Below are 18888 nucleotides of genomic sequence, written 5' to 3' on the forward strand. Positions count from 1 at the left end.
CTAAAGCAGTTGCTGAGCCACATACCATACAGACAGCCTCTCTAAGTAAACTTCCAGGCCTGCCAATATCAATCAGGGGGGCAGGCATCTTCACCCTTTCTTTAGGCTTCTCTCTCCCTTCCTTATTTGCCCAAACTATCTACATTTGTACCTTTGGGGAGGTTGGCTACATCAAAATTGCCTTTCACTCCATAGCAGGTACTGCCATCTCCTCCACACTGCAGGCACTTGTCCTCCTTCTTGGCAGAGTCCAACATGTTATCACAGCCAACAGTCTGTCGGAGCACAGGGGCACGGATGTGGATAAGCCATAAGGAGGGAAGAAAGAAGGAAAGGAAAAAGAGGCATAAACTGCACTGGCTCAAATAGAAAGCCTGAATCTAAGGAGCTAGGGGAAATGAAGAGGAAGGTCAGAGGTAACATCTATCCCAAATCAGACACAGATAGATGAATGTTGCCCAATGTTCCTCAGCACCCCAGCAACTGAATGGGTTTGGGTTTTTTTGCTATTTATGAAGGGCCAACTGGAAGAGAGAGGAGTACCAGACTGACTGATGGGCATGATGGTAAAGAAAGAAAGCAACTGGGTTACGCACCTGACAGATTCCCTCTACACAGATGTCCCTTTTGCCAGGTTCACATGTAGTCCCATCTACTACTGCTTCCTTGTGCCTGTAGTAGAAGTTCTCGCCCTTGGGAATACAGTTTAACTCACACTTATTGGGCGCTGGTAGGAGAGAAAAACAAAGCAAATGAACATTATATAGCATAGCTAAGTGCATCAGGAGCCTAATTCTAGATCATGGGATCAGAAACAGATGGGTGGGCTGATATTAAGTGGCAGATTTTGAGCAAATTCCTGGGCCACAGAATGCTGGGGGCCTGAAAAGCACCTTGGGAAAGCCTTGCTGTATTCATCTTTTTCTTCAAACACCCCTCTTGGCCACTGCTGGAGACGGGACACTGAACCTAGTAGGGTTGTTCTTATGTCCATGGAGGACAAGCTGCTCTAGGGTGAGGACAACTGCTGGTGCAGGACACAAGGGAGCCATTATCTGAGCAGCTAGAAAACAAACTTTTCAATCCATGTTGAAATCTTTCAAAATGTGTTAAAGCAATCTGAATGATGACATATCAAAGCTCAGAGCTGTCTCTTGCCTTGCACACCTAGAGTCTTAGCAGTAGCAATGCTCTGGTGCTTGCAAGAACGTGTTCTTATGTGTAAAATCCTCCTGCTACACCAGACTGAGAAGTACCCTGCTAGAATCCTGTAGTCAAATGCATTCAGAGATGAAAATTAATCAAACATGTTTGTCATTACCTCCATAATACGGGAGCCACTTGTATTTCTTTCCTTCAAATTCTATCCCATCAAATTCTGCACACTGCTCTGCCCGAAAATCCCGGGACCCTTCTGGGCAGCTCTGTTTGAAGAAGAGAAAGGGGCATAAATTCTATCCTGGGACCAACTTGCTCTTGGAGTGGTATTGCTGAACAGGGTTCACAGTGATGTTGAAGAAAGAGGAGCTAACACTGGCATGCTACTTCTAAACAAAAATTATGATGCTTTGGGATGAGGAAGAACAGGAAAACAAAAATAAGAAACAGAGCCCAAACTGAGCACTGTACCTGAATATTGCATGAGCGATAGCTTCGAGCTGGTCCAGGGCAACTGGAGCCACCTTCTGTCCTGCAAGACAGAAACACAACATGAAGCTCTCTGGAGAACAGCTCAAAAGCAAATCAATTCACAGTAATCATTAACAATCATCTTCACATTGAGCATACAGACCGCACCTCCAAGAAGCTCCAAAATAACTAAAATGTACTTCTTTTGTATAAAGGTAAACTGGCATCTTTTAGTGCATTTCTTGCTATGTGTTCTGGCACAAATGAAACACACACCAGGAACCACTTGAAAGATCTTCAGTTTCCCAGGGTCATGTTCTCAGCACATAATGGGAGCAGAGCTTTTTTGTTCTCTGTCCAGCCTTTTGCTCCAGTGCAAAGCTAGGGTAAATGCTGTGAGCAGGAGAACAGTGGCCAATTCAGGAGAGGTACACACATCTCCTCCTCTGTTCTTCACACACACTATGCCCATTTGTGGGTAGTGCTAAACAAGACCCTGAAAAAATTTCCCATGTGTCAGAGAAACACATTTAAAAAAAGGAAAGAAGGGTACTCCTCACCTTTGGGAATAGCAGCGTCGTTGCCGAAAACTGACTCCCCCTCCACAGCTCCGACTGCATTCGCCCCATTCCCCCCAGCTGCCCCAAACATCAACCTGCCGCCTCATCCTGGAATCCTGGAAATAGTGAAGAAAGGCAGACTTATCAAACACGGCAGCACAGGGAGGAAACAATGAAAACCATCTAGAGCTTCTCGCTGCTCTCCTGCAAAATAAACTGTGTGGCTGAGTTGCACTGCTGCCAAATACAAAAGGCAGTAGAGAGCAGCAGAAAAGCCTCTTAATAATTGTAAGTATTGGCCTTCTGAAGTTGCATAGCAAATTCATCTCTGCAATCTTTCATAAACTTTGGCTGTTCCTAGAGAGAATCTCCTCACTTTTGCATAACCATCTGATTGAAGATAGCATCTCCCTCCCAGCAAAGCACTGGATAAAACCATTATTTCAGCGACTATGAGCACTGCCACTCGAAACAGGATCAATGGAGTCATTTATTCCCAAATCCTTGATTCCAAGCCAGATACTTACAAGAAATAAAGTGAGCAATAAGGCAATCCTTGGAAGGCACTTCATACTGAAAAAGGGCTCCATGCATGGTCATTTTTTCCCCTAGGGCCATTCACATATATGTCATATATATATATGAATATATATATATATATATATATATAAAAAATAAAGGTAATGCAAGCTGCTGGGGCATTAAGGCTGTTGGGGTAACAAAGAGCGGGCAGGCTCAGGTAGGCTCAGAAGGGTCAGGAACTGTCCTCCCATCCTCCGTTTCCTTTGCCCTCTAGTTTTAAGAGTCTGGTCAAGACTGTTGTTTGACACAGCAATCCACAGGGCTGCTGCTGGGGGTTACGTGACTCTGAATCCTAACATCTGGACCACAACAAGCCGCATTTCTCCTATGCCAGAAGGAATACAAGGATAGCTGCATGACCGACAATTTTATCAGTTGTCTGTCTACCCCCTTTGCTTTAAACAAGAAGATATGTGGTAATCTAGTTGTAGATTACATAGTCATACATCGAAAAACTGCAAAAGTCTATTTATGCTGTGCATCCTTCACTGCAATACCTGTGCAGCGAGACCAGCACATGTGGAAATCCTAAGGAAATCCTGGTCTCCTTTCCCACACGCCAAGGATGTGTCTCCTGTGAGGCTGTGGGTGTTGCAAACGGGTGCCACTTCGTGGTGCCAGGTTATGTTTGCAGTGCAGCTTCACTCACCGCGTGCTGGTTCAGCAAGGCCAACCCCAACATGGCTATTTCAGATTAGGGCTGTTATTTTGGTACACAATCACAACCAGTTATTGAATAAAAAAAAAAAAAAAAAAAGAATATCTTGACATGAAATTTAACTCCCTTCCACCTACCCAATTTCCCAGATTTTCATAAACACTGGGTCTGACTCCCAGTCCATCCCCTGTTTTCACAGGGCCTCTTTTAACTCGCATAGAGTAACTCCTGTTCCCATCCTCCCGGCCTCCCTACTTGCAGGGGATGACAGAAGGGAATGCAAACAGTGCATCCTGATGGGAGCTGCTCCCCCGTCCTCCCTGCCTAACCATAAGTTTTTGACTTAGAACTTCCTCCCTCCGCCGGTCTCTCACCTTCCTTTGCAGAATAATTCTCCTGCTGCTGGCAGAGCAGTGCTGCCAGAGGTGTCACCCCAACATATTTCTGCAGTTACCAAATCGTGCACAACTGCCTGGCTGCAGAATCACCGAAAATCCTGCTGAGTTCTTATTTGTACTGCTCTAATGTGAAGCATTGGTTCTGCCTGGCCTATAACATTCAACTTCTTTCATGCAAGCTTTGTGCAACTCTTTCTAATACCTCTGCAAGCCAAACCTTAGGGACGAGGCTCAGAGCAGCTCTGCCTGCCCTCTGCTCACCCAGCAGCACTGCCCAGGTTACAGGGGCTCCCACGTAACTGCAAGTCAGCTTCTCCCTGACCAAGCTCTTCTCTCTGCCAATCTCTTCTCCTGTTTCTTCATTCCAAATACCCAGTTTACTGCTTGTCTTTTGCAGCCTCATTTGCTTTCCCAAAAGTAGTCCTATCTATAGTGTTTTAGGTTTCTGCAAGGACTCTTACTTTCTCTGTATTTTCCTTGCAGGCCTCTAATTCTCCCCTCTGTAATTCCTGCCTCTTACTCCCGAAAAAAAAAAAACATCCTACCGATCTGTTTCTCTGCACTTTTATTCCTTTATATGAACTGACTGATTTAGGAGCAGGTTGCGCTTACTCTGGAAACAAGGGACCCTTCAGTCAGCAGAAGGGAAAAGAAAATACATAGATAGAAATCGAAAGAAAGGGCACTTGAAAGTCAGATTGCTGGAAGGCAGTTAGGATAGAAAGCCCTTCTCTGACAAACATTAATGTGATAAATACTCCAATATCCCTGCTAGAGAAGTACCATTCTTTATTCCTTCGATGGAAAGTAAAATCCATAGGGCCACTTTCTTGTAAGGCTTGTGCATCTGTAGAGTGCAGCAATAATTTTCTCGGTCTCCTTCCATTTAGGTGAATCCCAGAAGGAGCATCAGCCAGACAAGCCCTTCCAAAGCTGCAGAGAGGCAGAGGAATTTCCCACTGGGGCCCAACTCCCACGCTCCGGAATCTGTGCACAGCCCCTGTTACTTCAACAGCTGGGTGCATGTGCACACAGGCAAATATAAACTTGCCTATTTATAACAAATAAGAAGCCTATTATTATATAATCTCATAATGAGCTGGTTTTAGATGCTATCAGGCAGTTTCTGTCCCAACAGCTCTGCTCCGACTCTGGAATGCTTTTATCTATTGTCAGCGTGGATGACGAAAGCGCAGACCCCGATGGACCCTGGAGCTAAAAATCTACAATTTCATCACGGTTACTGTTTCACTCTGCCCCACTTCTGCCCTCCTGCAGTGAGGCACGTGTACAAAGCAGAGAGCCTCGATCCGAAGCAAGGATATATCTTAGCATATCAGGAAAGGCAGGGAAAGCACACAGCCATCTTAGTTGCTGAAAGCTCCAGCAGTCAAGCAGAGCGCCAGGGAAGACCTAATTGTTCAGTCCATCTGCTGCCACCACAGCAACAGCTGTGATATATCATGATATATAGACATGATATATCATGATATATAGACATATCATTATATATAGACATACATTGTGATATATATCAGATATGATAGCTGCTGTTATCCCAATAGCTACATTTTCCAGATAAAGCCATCAGTACACAGCAATGCTATTACCTTAAATGCAACAGGGGAAAAAAAAAAACGGTGCCATATGAACAAGGTATTTTTGATAATTGTCTTTACCATTGATCTTGGCTCAGACACAGCAGTCTTGCAAAGGGCCTTGCCAATAAAGAGTGCCAAGCATCATTTTTATGAATAATGAATAAGCAATCCAAGAAATGCATTTGAACAAAACAAGGGCTAAAAGAATGAGAGGTAACAAGATGGTGACAACAGGAAGGGAAATACAAATGGTACTGAGGTAAAGAACATCTTATTAAGACAACCTACTTCACAATCAGGAGGAAAAAAAATGGGTTTCATTAGCCCTAATGGCTTGAGGTTTCACTCACACTGTATGTACATCTCTCCTTCCATTTCCCTCCACCACCGCAGCCCCATGTGGTTAACATATCTCCTCTAATATGCCCATTAAAAAAAAAGTCCCTCAGTTTCCCTACATCTTCAACTCCCTAGATTACTCCAGCACTTAATCCACACCCTCATTATTCCCAGCTCTTTCTCACGCGCCCCATGTTCACTCCCAGCTCTCCAGGTCCTTTCTACATCATTATGGGCTATTCCACAGTGTACTTGGTTCCTACCACATCCTTCCCCACTTTCCAGTCCGCAGGGCAAGACGTAGTGTGTACTACAGACCCAGACACATCCTGCTTCATTGGACTGACTAGGTGACCAGCAGCGAGAGCAGAGAGAGCTGCTCATCAGGAATGGAAAAGGCCTTCCAGAGACTCACAAGGGTGTAACAAGAGCGCTCAAAGAAGATACGGCTGTTGCAGAGAAGTTAAATTAATCCTTTGCATTCCTGATGGAAGCTACTGGCAACTTCAGACAGCTCCACAAAAAAGGGGACTGTGAGAAAGTGTTATGACAACAGACTTATTCTGGAAAGGTGGACAAAACAAACAGCATGAAGTCACCAGCAGCTGTTTATCCAAGGGACCTAAAAAGAACTCTAGGTTGAAAGGTCTAAAGTATCATATACTAGCAGGGAAGCCTCTCGGTTCAAACCACTTTTGTACTTTATAATCATGAAGTGGAAAACTTGCAGAAAAATCCCAGGGCAACCCAATGAACTGTAACACTGATGCCTATTAGACAAATTAATAGAAATGATAACAAAGAACAGAATTGGTAGACATCTAATATTTATAGCATATAGTACATATATTTGGGAAACAGTCTTTTTAAAGACAAATCTTTCTAAGGCTATTTGAATTTTTAGAAGGGTTCAACAAAACTGTCAACAAGGCCAAATACTTGATATATTCAGATTTCCAAAAGGCTTTCAGCAAAATTCTCCATCTAAAACTCTGAAGGAAGCTAAGCACCTGGAAGAAAGCTCCTTGCATGGATGATAAATGGACAGCTTAAAGACAGAGAACAATGGCGGAAGTAAAAGCTCCACTGCAAGGACTGACATCAGCAGCAGGATTCTGTAAGGAAATGGTACTGTTAACACACTGATAAGTTATAGTGAAGACACAAAAATAACCAAGGAGACCCTCTCATGATGCCTGCATGTCTGGCAGACAGCAGCTGCACCAGCCACTCTTGATCCTTCCAAGGTTTCCCCTGTCTTCTACTTGCTGCTTTCCCTGGTCTAACAATCACCATGAACTGAAAACCAGTTCAACTGCTGCACTCTACAAGCAGGAAAAGAGATGAAAAACAGTAAGCATCAATCTACACCCTTTAATCACAAGCCAGACACAAACCCCCTGTGGACACATCTTCTTCATCCTCTTGTAAGCCTGCAGTCACACATTTATAGCTGTGCTCCCATTATCACTTCCAATCTGGGCATTTGCAAGCTCCCGCTTTCCTGCTTCCAGGGCAAAAGGTGTCAGCTCCAGAAGCAACTGGTGCTTGCATAAGCACACAGGGTGGATCTAGGGCTTGTTCTGGTGGGTTAAAACCCACACAGGTCGGATTGTGCCTTTTCTGCTGCCCTATTACTTGGTTCTGGCCTCCCTTTCCTCAGCATGTCTCTGATGCTGAAGTTGGTGGTGGCCACAGACCACCTTGCCCCATCACCACGATGCCTTCACGAGGAGCTCCTGACTGCACACAGGGGCAGGCCCGAGCGATGCGGACTGGTGTCTGCCCACACCGCTGTGGGGCATGTCGGCCACCTGCCTTTCACCTGTTTGGGAATCAGCAGAAGAACAGATGAATACACAGAGGATACTCATTTTCTGCCTCTTATAACCCACGGCACCATATTCTATCAGAGGTGAAGTGGCAAGCTCTTATGTAAGCATATTTCCAGATGTAAAGTACAAAGTCAATGACTACTAATAAATTCTACCCCATTTCTGGACTCTTAATCTTCAAAGAAGGTCTACAAAGTATTTGCAAATGATGAGTTTGGAAATAGAAATTCATAACCATACTAGAGATTAAAAGTTACGGACTCATTAATTTTAATGGCATACTCCAATGCCTCCCTACTCCCACCAAACGTTTATTCCAGGTGATAATTACCTCTTTTTTTTTTTTTTGACAGTGTCACCACTCCCTTTGCTAACACTTCCCCTCTGCTCAGCAGGTCTCCTTTTACCCGAGATTGTACAACTCATTACTATAACTGAAGTTAAGCTCAGAGAAACTGTTCTCAAACTGTATTCACTTCAGAAAGCTCCAATTTCTCTCTCACAAGGGAAAAATAAAGCAGCATTCAGAAGCTGGGGTTATTTTTTTGACATTATCAAATTGCTTTTTACTTCTCCCAAGAAAGCTTAGACCATATGGCTTAAGCCATTATGGCTATGCACAAAAAAAAAAAAAAAAAAAGAGAAACAACAGATTCAGGGATTCATTTTTCTTTACCTTAAGTGATAATTGTTTGTAGCTTTGAAGCAGAAGATGGCAATTATGTTTTGTAGATAACACCCTTAGAGCTAAGGGGCTAACTGAACATAGTTATTTAATTGCCATATTAAACTTTCCATAACATATACCACAATAAGGCGGACAATTTTAACCCATTTGCTTTGGGAGGAAGCCTGTCAACAAACCAAATGTTACAGAGGGCATCAGTCTTTAACAGAAAAAGCTTTCATTTGAGAGCGGTCAGAAGAACTTCTACTTACTGACAATGGAGAAGGTGGCACCATTGCTAATATGAGCAGAAGGAACGAGTTCTTCATCTTTTCCTGTGGAACAGAAAGATTAGAGATCAGAACTGCTTGTTTCTTTGCTGCTTGTATGGCTGCAGAACTAAGATACCAAAGAGTAGAAAAACGAAGGTGGGACTGAACTCAAGGTAAGAAAAACAATTTTAACACTGTCTGGATATACAAAGGCAATTGCAAAGACTGAAAATTACTCTGCACAGAGAGCCAGAATGTAATTAATGAGTGCAATTATTTCCCTGAACTTTCCCCTGGTATTACGAGAACAGCCTCCGCGGGCACAGTGGAGGATTCATGCTGTTGCTTGTCTGCTTTCCAACATTTCTCAAACACACGATAAAAGCAGTTCAAGATGATAATGACTTCAACCAACCCAAAGTGGAAATTTTCCAGTTAACATTTCTGTACTCTGTGTTCATCCTGGGTGGCTTGGGTGAGTTTTTTTTCCTCCACGCAGACTGGTAGGGCAGCATACAATGAAGTATGAAACAGTGATGAAATCCCAATTTTTAGAAACTCCTGCAATATATTTCTTGCATATTTGGGCATCAATACTATATGCATGTCTTGTTTATTGCTATTTTATTCTTCGTTTTTGAACTGCAGCAATCAAACCCAGAAGAACTCACTCACCAAAGCCTACGTCTGCTACAAGGGACATTTTGATCACTAAGAACTGCCTGTTTTGCTGACCTTTTTCTTGTTGATCGCTCTCCGAAAGAAGACACGGCCTAGGTATTTCCAGCACAGTGTTACACAATCCAGGCTTCTTTCTAACTTTGGAGAGGAAAGGGGAAAGGCAAGAGGGAGAAATCTTCCTTTCACAAAACTTAAAAGCACCCAGGAATAAATGCATATCTGAACTGCCTTTGTAACAACATCCCTTTTAATATTAAATCCTCATAGAAAACTCTTCTAGTAGCAAGTATTAAAACCAGATTAAATGTAGAATGTAACACTGATAAGTGCTAATTATTAAAATGAAACCACTAGGACTAGAATCTTTGCTACATGATAATATCAGACCAGAAACAAGAAGTATCTAAAATAAAACCCCATTAGTCTAGTACTTAGTATTTCCAAAATTCACACAGCTTGTTACAACCTGCTAAAATCCATTAAATACATATGTATCTATGGCATACTCTCTATACATAGACTCCCAATATCCAAAGTGGATGAAAAACTTTCTCTTTAATGCTTTCCCTTTGGGGTACAAAAATATAAATCCAAAAAAAAAGAAAAAAAAAGTTGCACCTAATTTGTTGTATACAATTACAACGTATGGAGAAAATATAATTAGAAAAGTCAGCACTAGCAAGGTTCTCTCCCTCTACAGAGGGAGCTAATCACATGATTCATAAGAAAATGAAGCTTTGGGGTTTTTGATGTGAACAGACCTTTATTCATTTTGGTTTGGTCTTTCTGCAGAAGGGGAGGTGCCTCCATGATGCACGTGCTGCTACCTCTCCTTCTAGTCAAATCAGGGAAGAAATAGCATGGACAATGGCCCTCAGCAAACACCCCTCCACAAATGGTTCAGTACATTCTCTCTCCTGTCCGGGTCAACAGCCAAAACACTGGCCAGATCTTTTCCACTGGGTAGAATGGCAACCAGGAGAGATCAAGAAACAACCCTTTTGCTGGAAGTTCTGTGTACAAAAAGAGCAAAGTTTTTCTGGAGCATCCAACACCACTAGTGAAGTACAGTGTGAGAACAGCATCCTCCTTATACACTGCTGCTCATGTGGTGGTGTGACACAGAGCAAAAGGTATTGGAGATTCATCAGCTTCTGTTCCTACTTTCCGGATAAAACCGGCCCAACATTTCCCTCTCACATTTTCCACCCCAGACCTCTCAGGTTCACAGAGCAGGCTGGGGAAATCACATCCCTGGCTCTAGCAGTCTAGCACTGCTGGTAACCTATGGCTCCTTAGCTCCTTCTTGCGTTTGAATCAAGAGGGGAACAGGGAGCTGGACTCAAACCTCAGGAGGCTCCTAGAGATGAGGCTAAAGGAGCAGCCCCCCAGGGCTGGCTGTGCTCCTAGTCTCCAAGTATTTAATATCCTGCAGGTTTTAGATCAGATCAAAGGATTCTGCGAGGAGACAACTAGAGAGAGAGCACCAAGCGTTTGGGGCAATACCTGCTCCAAAGCAACTGCTCAGTCTAGTGCTTGTTTGCCTCTCTCTGCCCTTGCACTCGCACGGGTATTACCTAGTCCCTGGCCCAAACTCAGCAAGAAAGAGATCATCATTCAGCCCTGTTAAAACGGTCAACAAATCTCAGGAAGGAGCGCTGGAAGAACAAACAGGGCCTTCCACAGTCGATTAAATCCTTCACTCCTGAACAAAGCTTATACCTGATCCTCTGAGCTTCAATGAATTTGTTATTTTCAAAGTCCTCTTAGATCAGCACCGATCCCTTTCTGCTTACTTTCAACAGAAACAAAACGGATAAGACCAGGGAATCTCACTGAAACCCTTAAGCGACCCAGTTAAAGGTACAGATGTGATGGCTCTTTAAGCTGCGGCTAAAAACTCCTTGCAGGACCTCAGCTACAGCAGCATCTGTTTGTTTTCCATTCTTCTCACCAAGGGCTGCGTGTGTGGGGGAAGGAATGAAAAGGACAGTGTTTTGCAGTGTTTTTGCTTGTGACAACAGCAGCTGCTGCTCTCGGTTCCTTCTGCCATTTCTTCATTCTTTTAAACCTCCCTAGACCCTCAACAGCTTCCCCGCTGTGTACTAGAACAGCATCTCCATCCACTCCCCTCCACCCAGAAACATTTCCTGAGAGAAAATGGTGACTTTATGCTCAAGATATGGAACAACTGCTGGGAAGCTCACACAGAGCAATTCCTGTCATAGTGCTAAAATCTGAAGTTTCACTTCTTGCTAAAATTAGCATTATGAAAAATATTTTACAACAAGAAAAGAGCAACCTGGATCTTCACCCCACGCTAGAGGGGGGCTCCACTTCAGCTACTCACAGTGGAAGAGATTCAAATATCCTAGTCAACCACATTTGTCATTAGCTGCTCAGGTTAGAGGAGCAAAAAGGATGAAGCGGTGTCTGCTTCTGGCACCTGTAAGCTTGGCCAAAAAGAGCAGGTCCAGACCTGAATTACACAGCTCTGTTCTCCAATAAAGGTTAACTCAAGCCCCTATGAACACTGGAGAAGTTTAACCTTGCTTCAGACTTTAGCATCTTGTGACCCTCACTTCTGTTCCCACACAGTATGGATCAAGTCAGATTTTGTGGAAATTTAAGCAGCTCATGTCTGGCAGTGTCCATAAAGCAGCTTCTTGAGCCCTTTCTGACCTCCTGGCATTTCATCACTCCAGACAGTGAAACTGCAGACTGGGATAAGCGTCCTTGCTGCAGGGCTTAGCACTAAGCCTACTCAGGAAAGAAGCTTTTGCCTTAACAGACAGAAGATCTAGAAAAGACTGATAAACATCACGGAGATGACTTCACTGTAGAGCAGTTCAGAAGATGCTTGGATCTATCAACAGACTTTACTCTCAGCCTTCAGTCCGAATCACAACAGGCAGATAAATCTGCACCTTCGTTTAACATGACCAACTCATATTGGCCCTGTTTGTACAAAGGACACTTAGAGCAGTGCCGAGTTCAGCAGCTCTTGGGGAAGCTACAGAGGCCTATAGAAGTTTTAATCCAAATGCAGAAATCACACAGAAAAGAAGTTGAAAATAATCAGATGCAAGAGCAAAATGAGGCTTTGGCAGCTTCAGACCAGACTGTGAATCACACAGAAATTGCAGTCAGGTCTCCCATGAGTAACCGTATCAGGGGGCGGAGAAGAGATCTGCTGCCTTCCCACTCTCCAACATCCACAATGAACGAGCTAAAGCTTAGGTCAGTAGTGCTCTATCTTCCAAGCAAATGCAGTCACTCTGCCAGCCCTTCACATGAGCTAATAAAGTATTTCACAAGGACTGCCTTCTGTCCTGCTATTAATATCAGTTGAGATTCAATTTTCTGTAACTAGCCTTCTCCTATTAGGTTTGCAGTTTAAAATTCACCGTAGAGCACAAAGATAGGATTCTGCCTTCTATTTTGGTACTCTCGCTATGTTTAGATGTTAATTAAATTCGTGAGTGTGTAGGAGGAAGACAGGCAAGTACACACAGATTAACTCAGTTAACATTTCTACAAGACTATATTGACTGCCTATGGAAAATACATGACAAAGATATAACATTCCAAGCATTAGACAGCCTACACTTTGAAGAATGGTTAAAGATCTCCTAAGTCTCCTCTCTCCCATCATATCAAGCTTGACTTAAATTATTTAGCCTGATTTGTAATATTATGTGACACTTAATACTACTAATGTTTATAAATATGCTAGTCAGTCGAGATAAACTCTCACTGACTTGAACTCCGGAGACTTTCTTGGGAAAGTAAAGAATTTCAATGCTAGATAACTGCTTCCAATTTTAATTTTGTTTTATCTGAATAAAGTTCCAAGCTGTGCAAGAAATTAAAAAAAAATTACCTCAAAAGGAAGCTTTAAAATAACACAAATTGTTTTCTGTATCTCTTTGCAAGGCCTATGTCTCTGTTCTGTGAGGGGAGGTTGTCATTATATTCAGTGGTAGCTTGCAGTATCCATAGAAGATACCTATGTTACCTTTAAATAAACTTGCTTAGAGAACAATAATTAACGTAGACAGGAAAACATTAGAGTGTTTACCTTAAGCTTCATGTGGGGTTTTATTGCTACTACCACCAAACTATTACTGGAACCTGAAGTATTTTTTCAAGCTAACTCAGGTACATCTGTATGAACCTGCAAACATGCCAGACTAGTGAGGGTATGCACATTCCCTAAGGAATCACCCTTGCTGCCTGAGAGGCAGACATACCTTTGGTGGCACGAAGCACGAGTTTCTCCAGAAGTCACTGGCTTACTTGCATTAATCTGCAACGGAATCATGACTAATGGGAGTACAACTTGAAAAAAGACTGACAAACTTGGGAGGCAGAACCTGTGCCAGTGTAATTAGGCCTGCAGTCTCTAAAGATACCAGCAGAGCATCTTTCATCTGTCACCAAAAATTAACTTCATAAAAAATGATCTTAGGAGGGTGTGATCACACGGCAGTGCCTGGAGAGATCTGAAAGGAAGTACAGGCTTGACTGTGTGATCACAGCAAAATGACAACAGCACGATCTAAAAATAAATGTGTTCCTTGCTCGGAAGCTGGTTTCTCCAACAGATGCCCAAACCTCCGATTACTCCTTTAAGGGCCAAGCAGAGAAATAAACAATCTGTGAATGGAACAGGCTTTCAATACATCATTTGTGCACGTCAAAAAATCTGGAGCTTGTTCTTGAGTTAGCAGGCAGCTACACACAGGCTACAAACACGAGTAGTTACAGCATCCAAATCCTTTCGCGTAAGTACCTCCTCAAAAATCTGGTAGCTGCTACTCAAGATAACAAACTGGACCGCAACAAACCACATTTCAGATCCAGTAATAGAATGAAAAAGAATGAATCAGTGAAACCATATCCAGCAGAATATCATTTCCAGTAAAACAAGTTCTTTTGACAAGTCCCTTGTACCACGGGCCTAGCTGCAAATGATTGTACAGAATTGAGTGATCATCCACCAGTGTCTACCCTCAGGTGGGAGTTTTTGCCAGGTACTCTCGTGCATTTGTCCTCAGTTTGTCTAACGCTTATCACAAAGCTAAGAGAAAAGGAACTTAGTTGCTACGTAGTTCCCTGAGCTCACTATGCCCCTGGGAAAACAGTTCCCTTCTGTCCTCAACTGACGATGAGCCTGTAACATAAATCATGGGAATGGCTGTAATTGTATCTAGCTGCTGTTTTAATACAGAACAGCAGCTTTTATGCTTTTAATTAAAAAAAAAAGGCGGGGGGAAGTTCTGTTTGCTGCATAGTGATGGCCGCTGCTGAATACTGATGACTCATTAAGGCACATACATGATCTAACTAAATGGTTAACACTTTATTAACATTTAAAGCCCTCTCCACTGAGCAGGGAGAAAGCCTAAGACCTACATGCTCAAGGCACTATTTAAAATAATTGCACCCAAAGCAGAGGCCTTCCAGTAATACTGAAGGGTTTTTTTTTTTTTTTTTTTTTTGTAGTCTCCCACTTTTAAAAGAATACCTTTGTTTCTTTGACTTTAAATACAACACCACTACGAAAAAGCAGTTACAACCACATTCCTCCTCTCTCCTTGTCTAGCTGTTTTCAGCAAGTCAGGACCCAGCCACTCACAAGGGCTCCACCTGAACCTTGTGCCTCATCTTGGGGGCAGGGAACCCCCAAGCAGCTAGACTAGGCAAGCTCTGCTGAGCTTCTCGTATATCCTGGTAATCCAGGATGGTAATTGCTGGACCAGAGAGCCCATCTGAAAAACAGGCCACAAGATCTGCACTAGAAGGTACCACACTCACTGAACAGCAATATTTGACGTTATCGGTTCTCTAAATCTCTTTCTAGCATTACTTAGTACTACAAGAATTGCTGCTTTCTGGTCAAAAGCAAGACTCCTTAATTTACATTTTGTTTTATATTTATTTTATATATAGCATGTGTATGTATACACACACAATGTATATACATGTACACACACAGGGTATATACATACTGTATATAGAGATATCAACAAATATAAACCTATACCTCCGCTTGATCAAATCTCAAATCATGTTACACACCTGTTCTTTGATGCTACATTCACAGTGCACAATTTACTAGTAAAATAGATACAGAATATACAAATGTTCCAAATCAGAAATCCCAACACCAGCATTTCCGTGAAGCCATCAAGCATTTACAGTCTCAAGAAGCAAAATATTAAACAAAGAAAACCCAAACACCTCTGAGGTGGTAGGGTGTTCCATGGTGCACAAGAAAGTCAGAATACAATTAGAAGAAATGCCTCAGTTATTGCATGTGGGACAAGGAAGAAGCAAAACTTCTGGAGACAGAAAATTTCATTTCTTCACTTTTGACTTTTCTGCATTCTACTGTTCATTCAGTTTAATGACATGAGCAAATACTAGTTTCTGCTAGTACTATGCCAAGGACGCACAGTTCTACTCACTTCTGTTGCACAACACGAACACCTCCCTTTGCTGCCTGTAACAGCAGGACATTTGTCCTGAAGAGCTGGATGAGGCTGCCCAACACACAGGGCTTCACAGCACCCTGGGCATCAACACGCTCCATCTTAGGAAGTGCAGGTTCCCTCAGCTGCTTCATCCACAGAGCCCATGAAATTCTGCAGAGGTTACAGAGCCTGAGATGGAGGGGACACAAATGCACCGCTCAAAGGCCAGGAGGAAAATGCCCAAGTTGTAAGGCAGAAGATGTTGAAGGGCTGCAGTGAATGCAGTGCAGAAGCACAAAAGCTTAGATGTTGAGAAGACATTTCTGAAAGTGATAAACAAAGGAGTTCAGAATACCCTTTTCTGGGTCTCTGCAGACAAACCTAAAGAAAAAAATAACCTTTCTCTGAACTTCTCTGCTAATACTAGTTATTCCTAGTCCTAGGAGTTCCATTCAGTACTGACATTGACTTTTACAAAACTTTGAAGCTCACTTTTTTTTTTAACCACCAGTCCACATGGCCACCCACAAGGAACATCAGGAAAGAGGGCAAATCTACCACCTTGCTAGAGTCCTTACCATCTTCTTGCCGTGACAGATCCCTCAGGCAATGTTTGAAGTCCACCTTACATATCAGACTTCCTCAGGGATGACAGATCACATCCTACAACAAACCTCTGCTTTCAAAAGCATCTCTTGAGTCCAACAGCATCATCTGGCTAGAAACAGCCTCCAAAACTGGTTGTCTCACAGCTGAGAGCAATGTGCACTGATCAGGAGACACTGCTCCCCTTCCAGGTGTGCCCTGTCAGCACTTGAGCAGAAGCAGCTGAGCACCCCAGGGGTGGCACTTAAGAGGTCAAGAGTCTTAGCCACCTGGGTAGGCTTTTCCTCCAAGCACCAAAAATCACGTTTGTCCCTCCAACAACCCTACTGCATTTGCCTTGCTTTCTGCGTTCCTGCTGCTATATCAACCTGTGCCTACCCTTCAGTGGGCTCATCCTGCACCCTATCTGATACCTCCCCTTCCATCCTTCCACCCCACTGAAATGTCAAGAACAGCAGTTTTGGTGTAATTTTTTGTGAGGGAGATTAGTGTTCACCAAATATATGGACTTCCTTCTTCCCTCCCTGCTAAGAAGTCTCATTTTGTATTTATAGGGACTCTGATTTCTCCTTTCCCTTAAATTCTCTCAACTGAAGAAAAAGGAAAAATGGTGGGAAATCAAAGTTAGCTTAAAAAAAAACCCATAAACAGCACAGAAAACTAATAGAAAGAGATGACCAGGCAGGGGGATTAGGAGAGAGCCCAGAACACAAAGCCAACTCTTACCTTCTGCATGTACCTGTTAATGGTGAGTGCAAAAGTTAGAGGCACTTACACCAACGTGCAGGCAAGCTCCAATAGCCACTTTCCCACTGTCCTGGTCCAAACAGTGGCTCTAAGACACTCTTCTCTCCAGCTCCTGTTTGGTTACTAATCCTTACAGCACAGGAAAGGGAGAGTTGGATTTCATTTAACCCCTTCACCTCCCAGTTTCTTCCCAAGCGTCTTCTCTTTCGCTTGGAACCACCAGAGCCGTCAGGACGCACACATGGGTGCCTTGGAGCGGCTCCCGGTGCCGCAGCCTGCGTGCGAGCGCACAGGCTCTGCTGAAAGTTACTGCGGGGTGGAGCCCTGGGTGCCTAGCTGTATTTTAGCTGTAGGCAGCAAATGGAGACAGTTATCCACAAATCCCTTTGGTATTTGTTTTTAGTATGCTCCTAATTCTAAATCAGAAATTACTTATTTTAACATATCCTTTGAATCTAAAGCCTGGATCACAGCTATTCTTTTAATGATAGAAAGTTTGAATTAAAACACAACTCACAGCTAGATGTGACTCTAGGCAGAGTGAAGCAGATCCCCAAGGCACTTTGGATATAGATCTGAATTTAAAAAAAAACAGGGGCATCTCAGGTTTCTGTTTTCTCCTTTAACATACACCATGCAACTCAGATGCCCTCTGTAAAATCCCAGAGAGGAACAATTGGGAACAGAAAGATTGCTCAGAAAAAAAATGAATCTAGTTGGACGCATTACAAGGAAAAACTTGTGCTGTTAATCATGTGAATAACAGAGAAATCATTGCATAAGAACTTACGTGTTTTTGTTGTTCTGTCATGAAAACAGATTGTTTTTCCCCCTATTGATTTTATCCTCTGCTTAGAACAAAGCAAACAAATGCTGAAGATAAAGATCATTGATCTATAAAAATAAATTCTGCTCCAGCAGTTTAACAGCTGTAAGCATTTTGACTTTACTTAAGTAACATGATAGAGATCTCCAAGATTATGAGAATAGCTTTAAAGTATTAAATCGAGGAGGGGGAGTTGTTTGCCTTCCAGTTTTTTATCAGTAATTCTTTTGCTTGAAATTGAGAGAAACATAATCTTACTTTCAAAAGAAAAGCTGATGCTTCTCCAAAGGAACTCCAAGTGCCGATTCTTCAAGGAAAACATCAAGACTTCCACTAAACTCTCCAGAACTGGTGTCACTGGTTTCTGCTCGTCTGTCTTACAGCCTTTAGACAATAAAAAGACACAGTGTCCTTGGCAACAGTTGATAAGCCTGGACACACACAGCTGAACTGAGAGTTTGTGACAGCCTCCCGAGCGCACCAGGTGACGCAGAGGAACATGTCCCACAGCAAGGAACTTTGCTCAGGGGCTACAGCTGCTCTAATCCCTTGGCTGGTCAATCCTCACCTGGCACTAGCCACAGAGGTACACAGCCACACAAGGTGATGAGTGACACCTCCTGACGAGACACAGTTCAAATGCACATCACCTCTTTTCCCCATGCAAAAGCAATCCCACACCCTCCTGCCAGAATGAATAAAGTCTGCACCATAAAGCCCACCAGGAAAACTAACACAAAACTGCAACACCTTCCCCAGGACACAGAGAAACCCCAAGGGCTGCAGAGAAGTGCAAACCGGCCGTGCTGATGCGTAGCTATCTATGTCTCCCTTGCCAGGAGGGACAACAACCAGGTGTTGTTAATGCTCACCTAAGAATAGGTCTTGCCTCTCTAGAACCAAATTTTCCTTTATGGAAAGAAAAGAAGCGTAGGCTTCGGGGCAACCTCTGGGCCCTCCCCATTTGCACAGGGACAGGGTTACACCAGCGCATCCTTTTTCTTTACC

At 43.1% G+C, this 18888-nt stretch overlaps 1 protein-coding gene across 1 annotated transcript in view; it reads right to left on the bottom strand.

The window, feature by feature from the left end:
• The window catches only part of PAPLN (papilin, proteoglycan like sulfated glycoprotein), a 37385-nt gene extending 20074 nt beyond the window's left edge, over positions 1–17311 (bottom strand). Inside the window, exons 1-7 of the mRNA XM_026038576.1 lie at positions 17034–17311; positions 8542–8604; positions 2190–2305; positions 1630–1690; positions 1322–1424; positions 597–727; positions 152–275 (exon numbers count right to left, since the gene is read on the bottom strand). Of these exons, the coding sequence (XP_025894361.1) occupies positions 152–275; positions 597–727; positions 1322–1424; positions 1630–1690; positions 2190–2305; positions 8542–8604; positions 17034–17042 (607 nt within the window). The 5' untranslated portion in view covers positions 17043–17311. The remainder of the gene's footprint in view (positions 1–151; positions 276–596; positions 728–1321; positions 1425–1629; positions 1691–2189; positions 2306–8541; positions 8605–17033) is intronic.
• Positions 17312–18888: the final 1577 nt, after the last annotated feature.

The sequence above is a fragment of the Nothoprocta perdicaria genome, unplaced genomic scaffold (genome assembly GCF_003342845.1).
Source record: "Nothoprocta perdicaria isolate Ctin4 unplaced genomic scaffold, notPer1 scaffold_213, whole genome shotgun sequence".
Classification (NCBI taxonomy): Eukaryota; Metazoa; Chordata; class Aves; order Tinamiformes; family Tinamidae; genus Nothoprocta; species Nothoprocta perdicaria.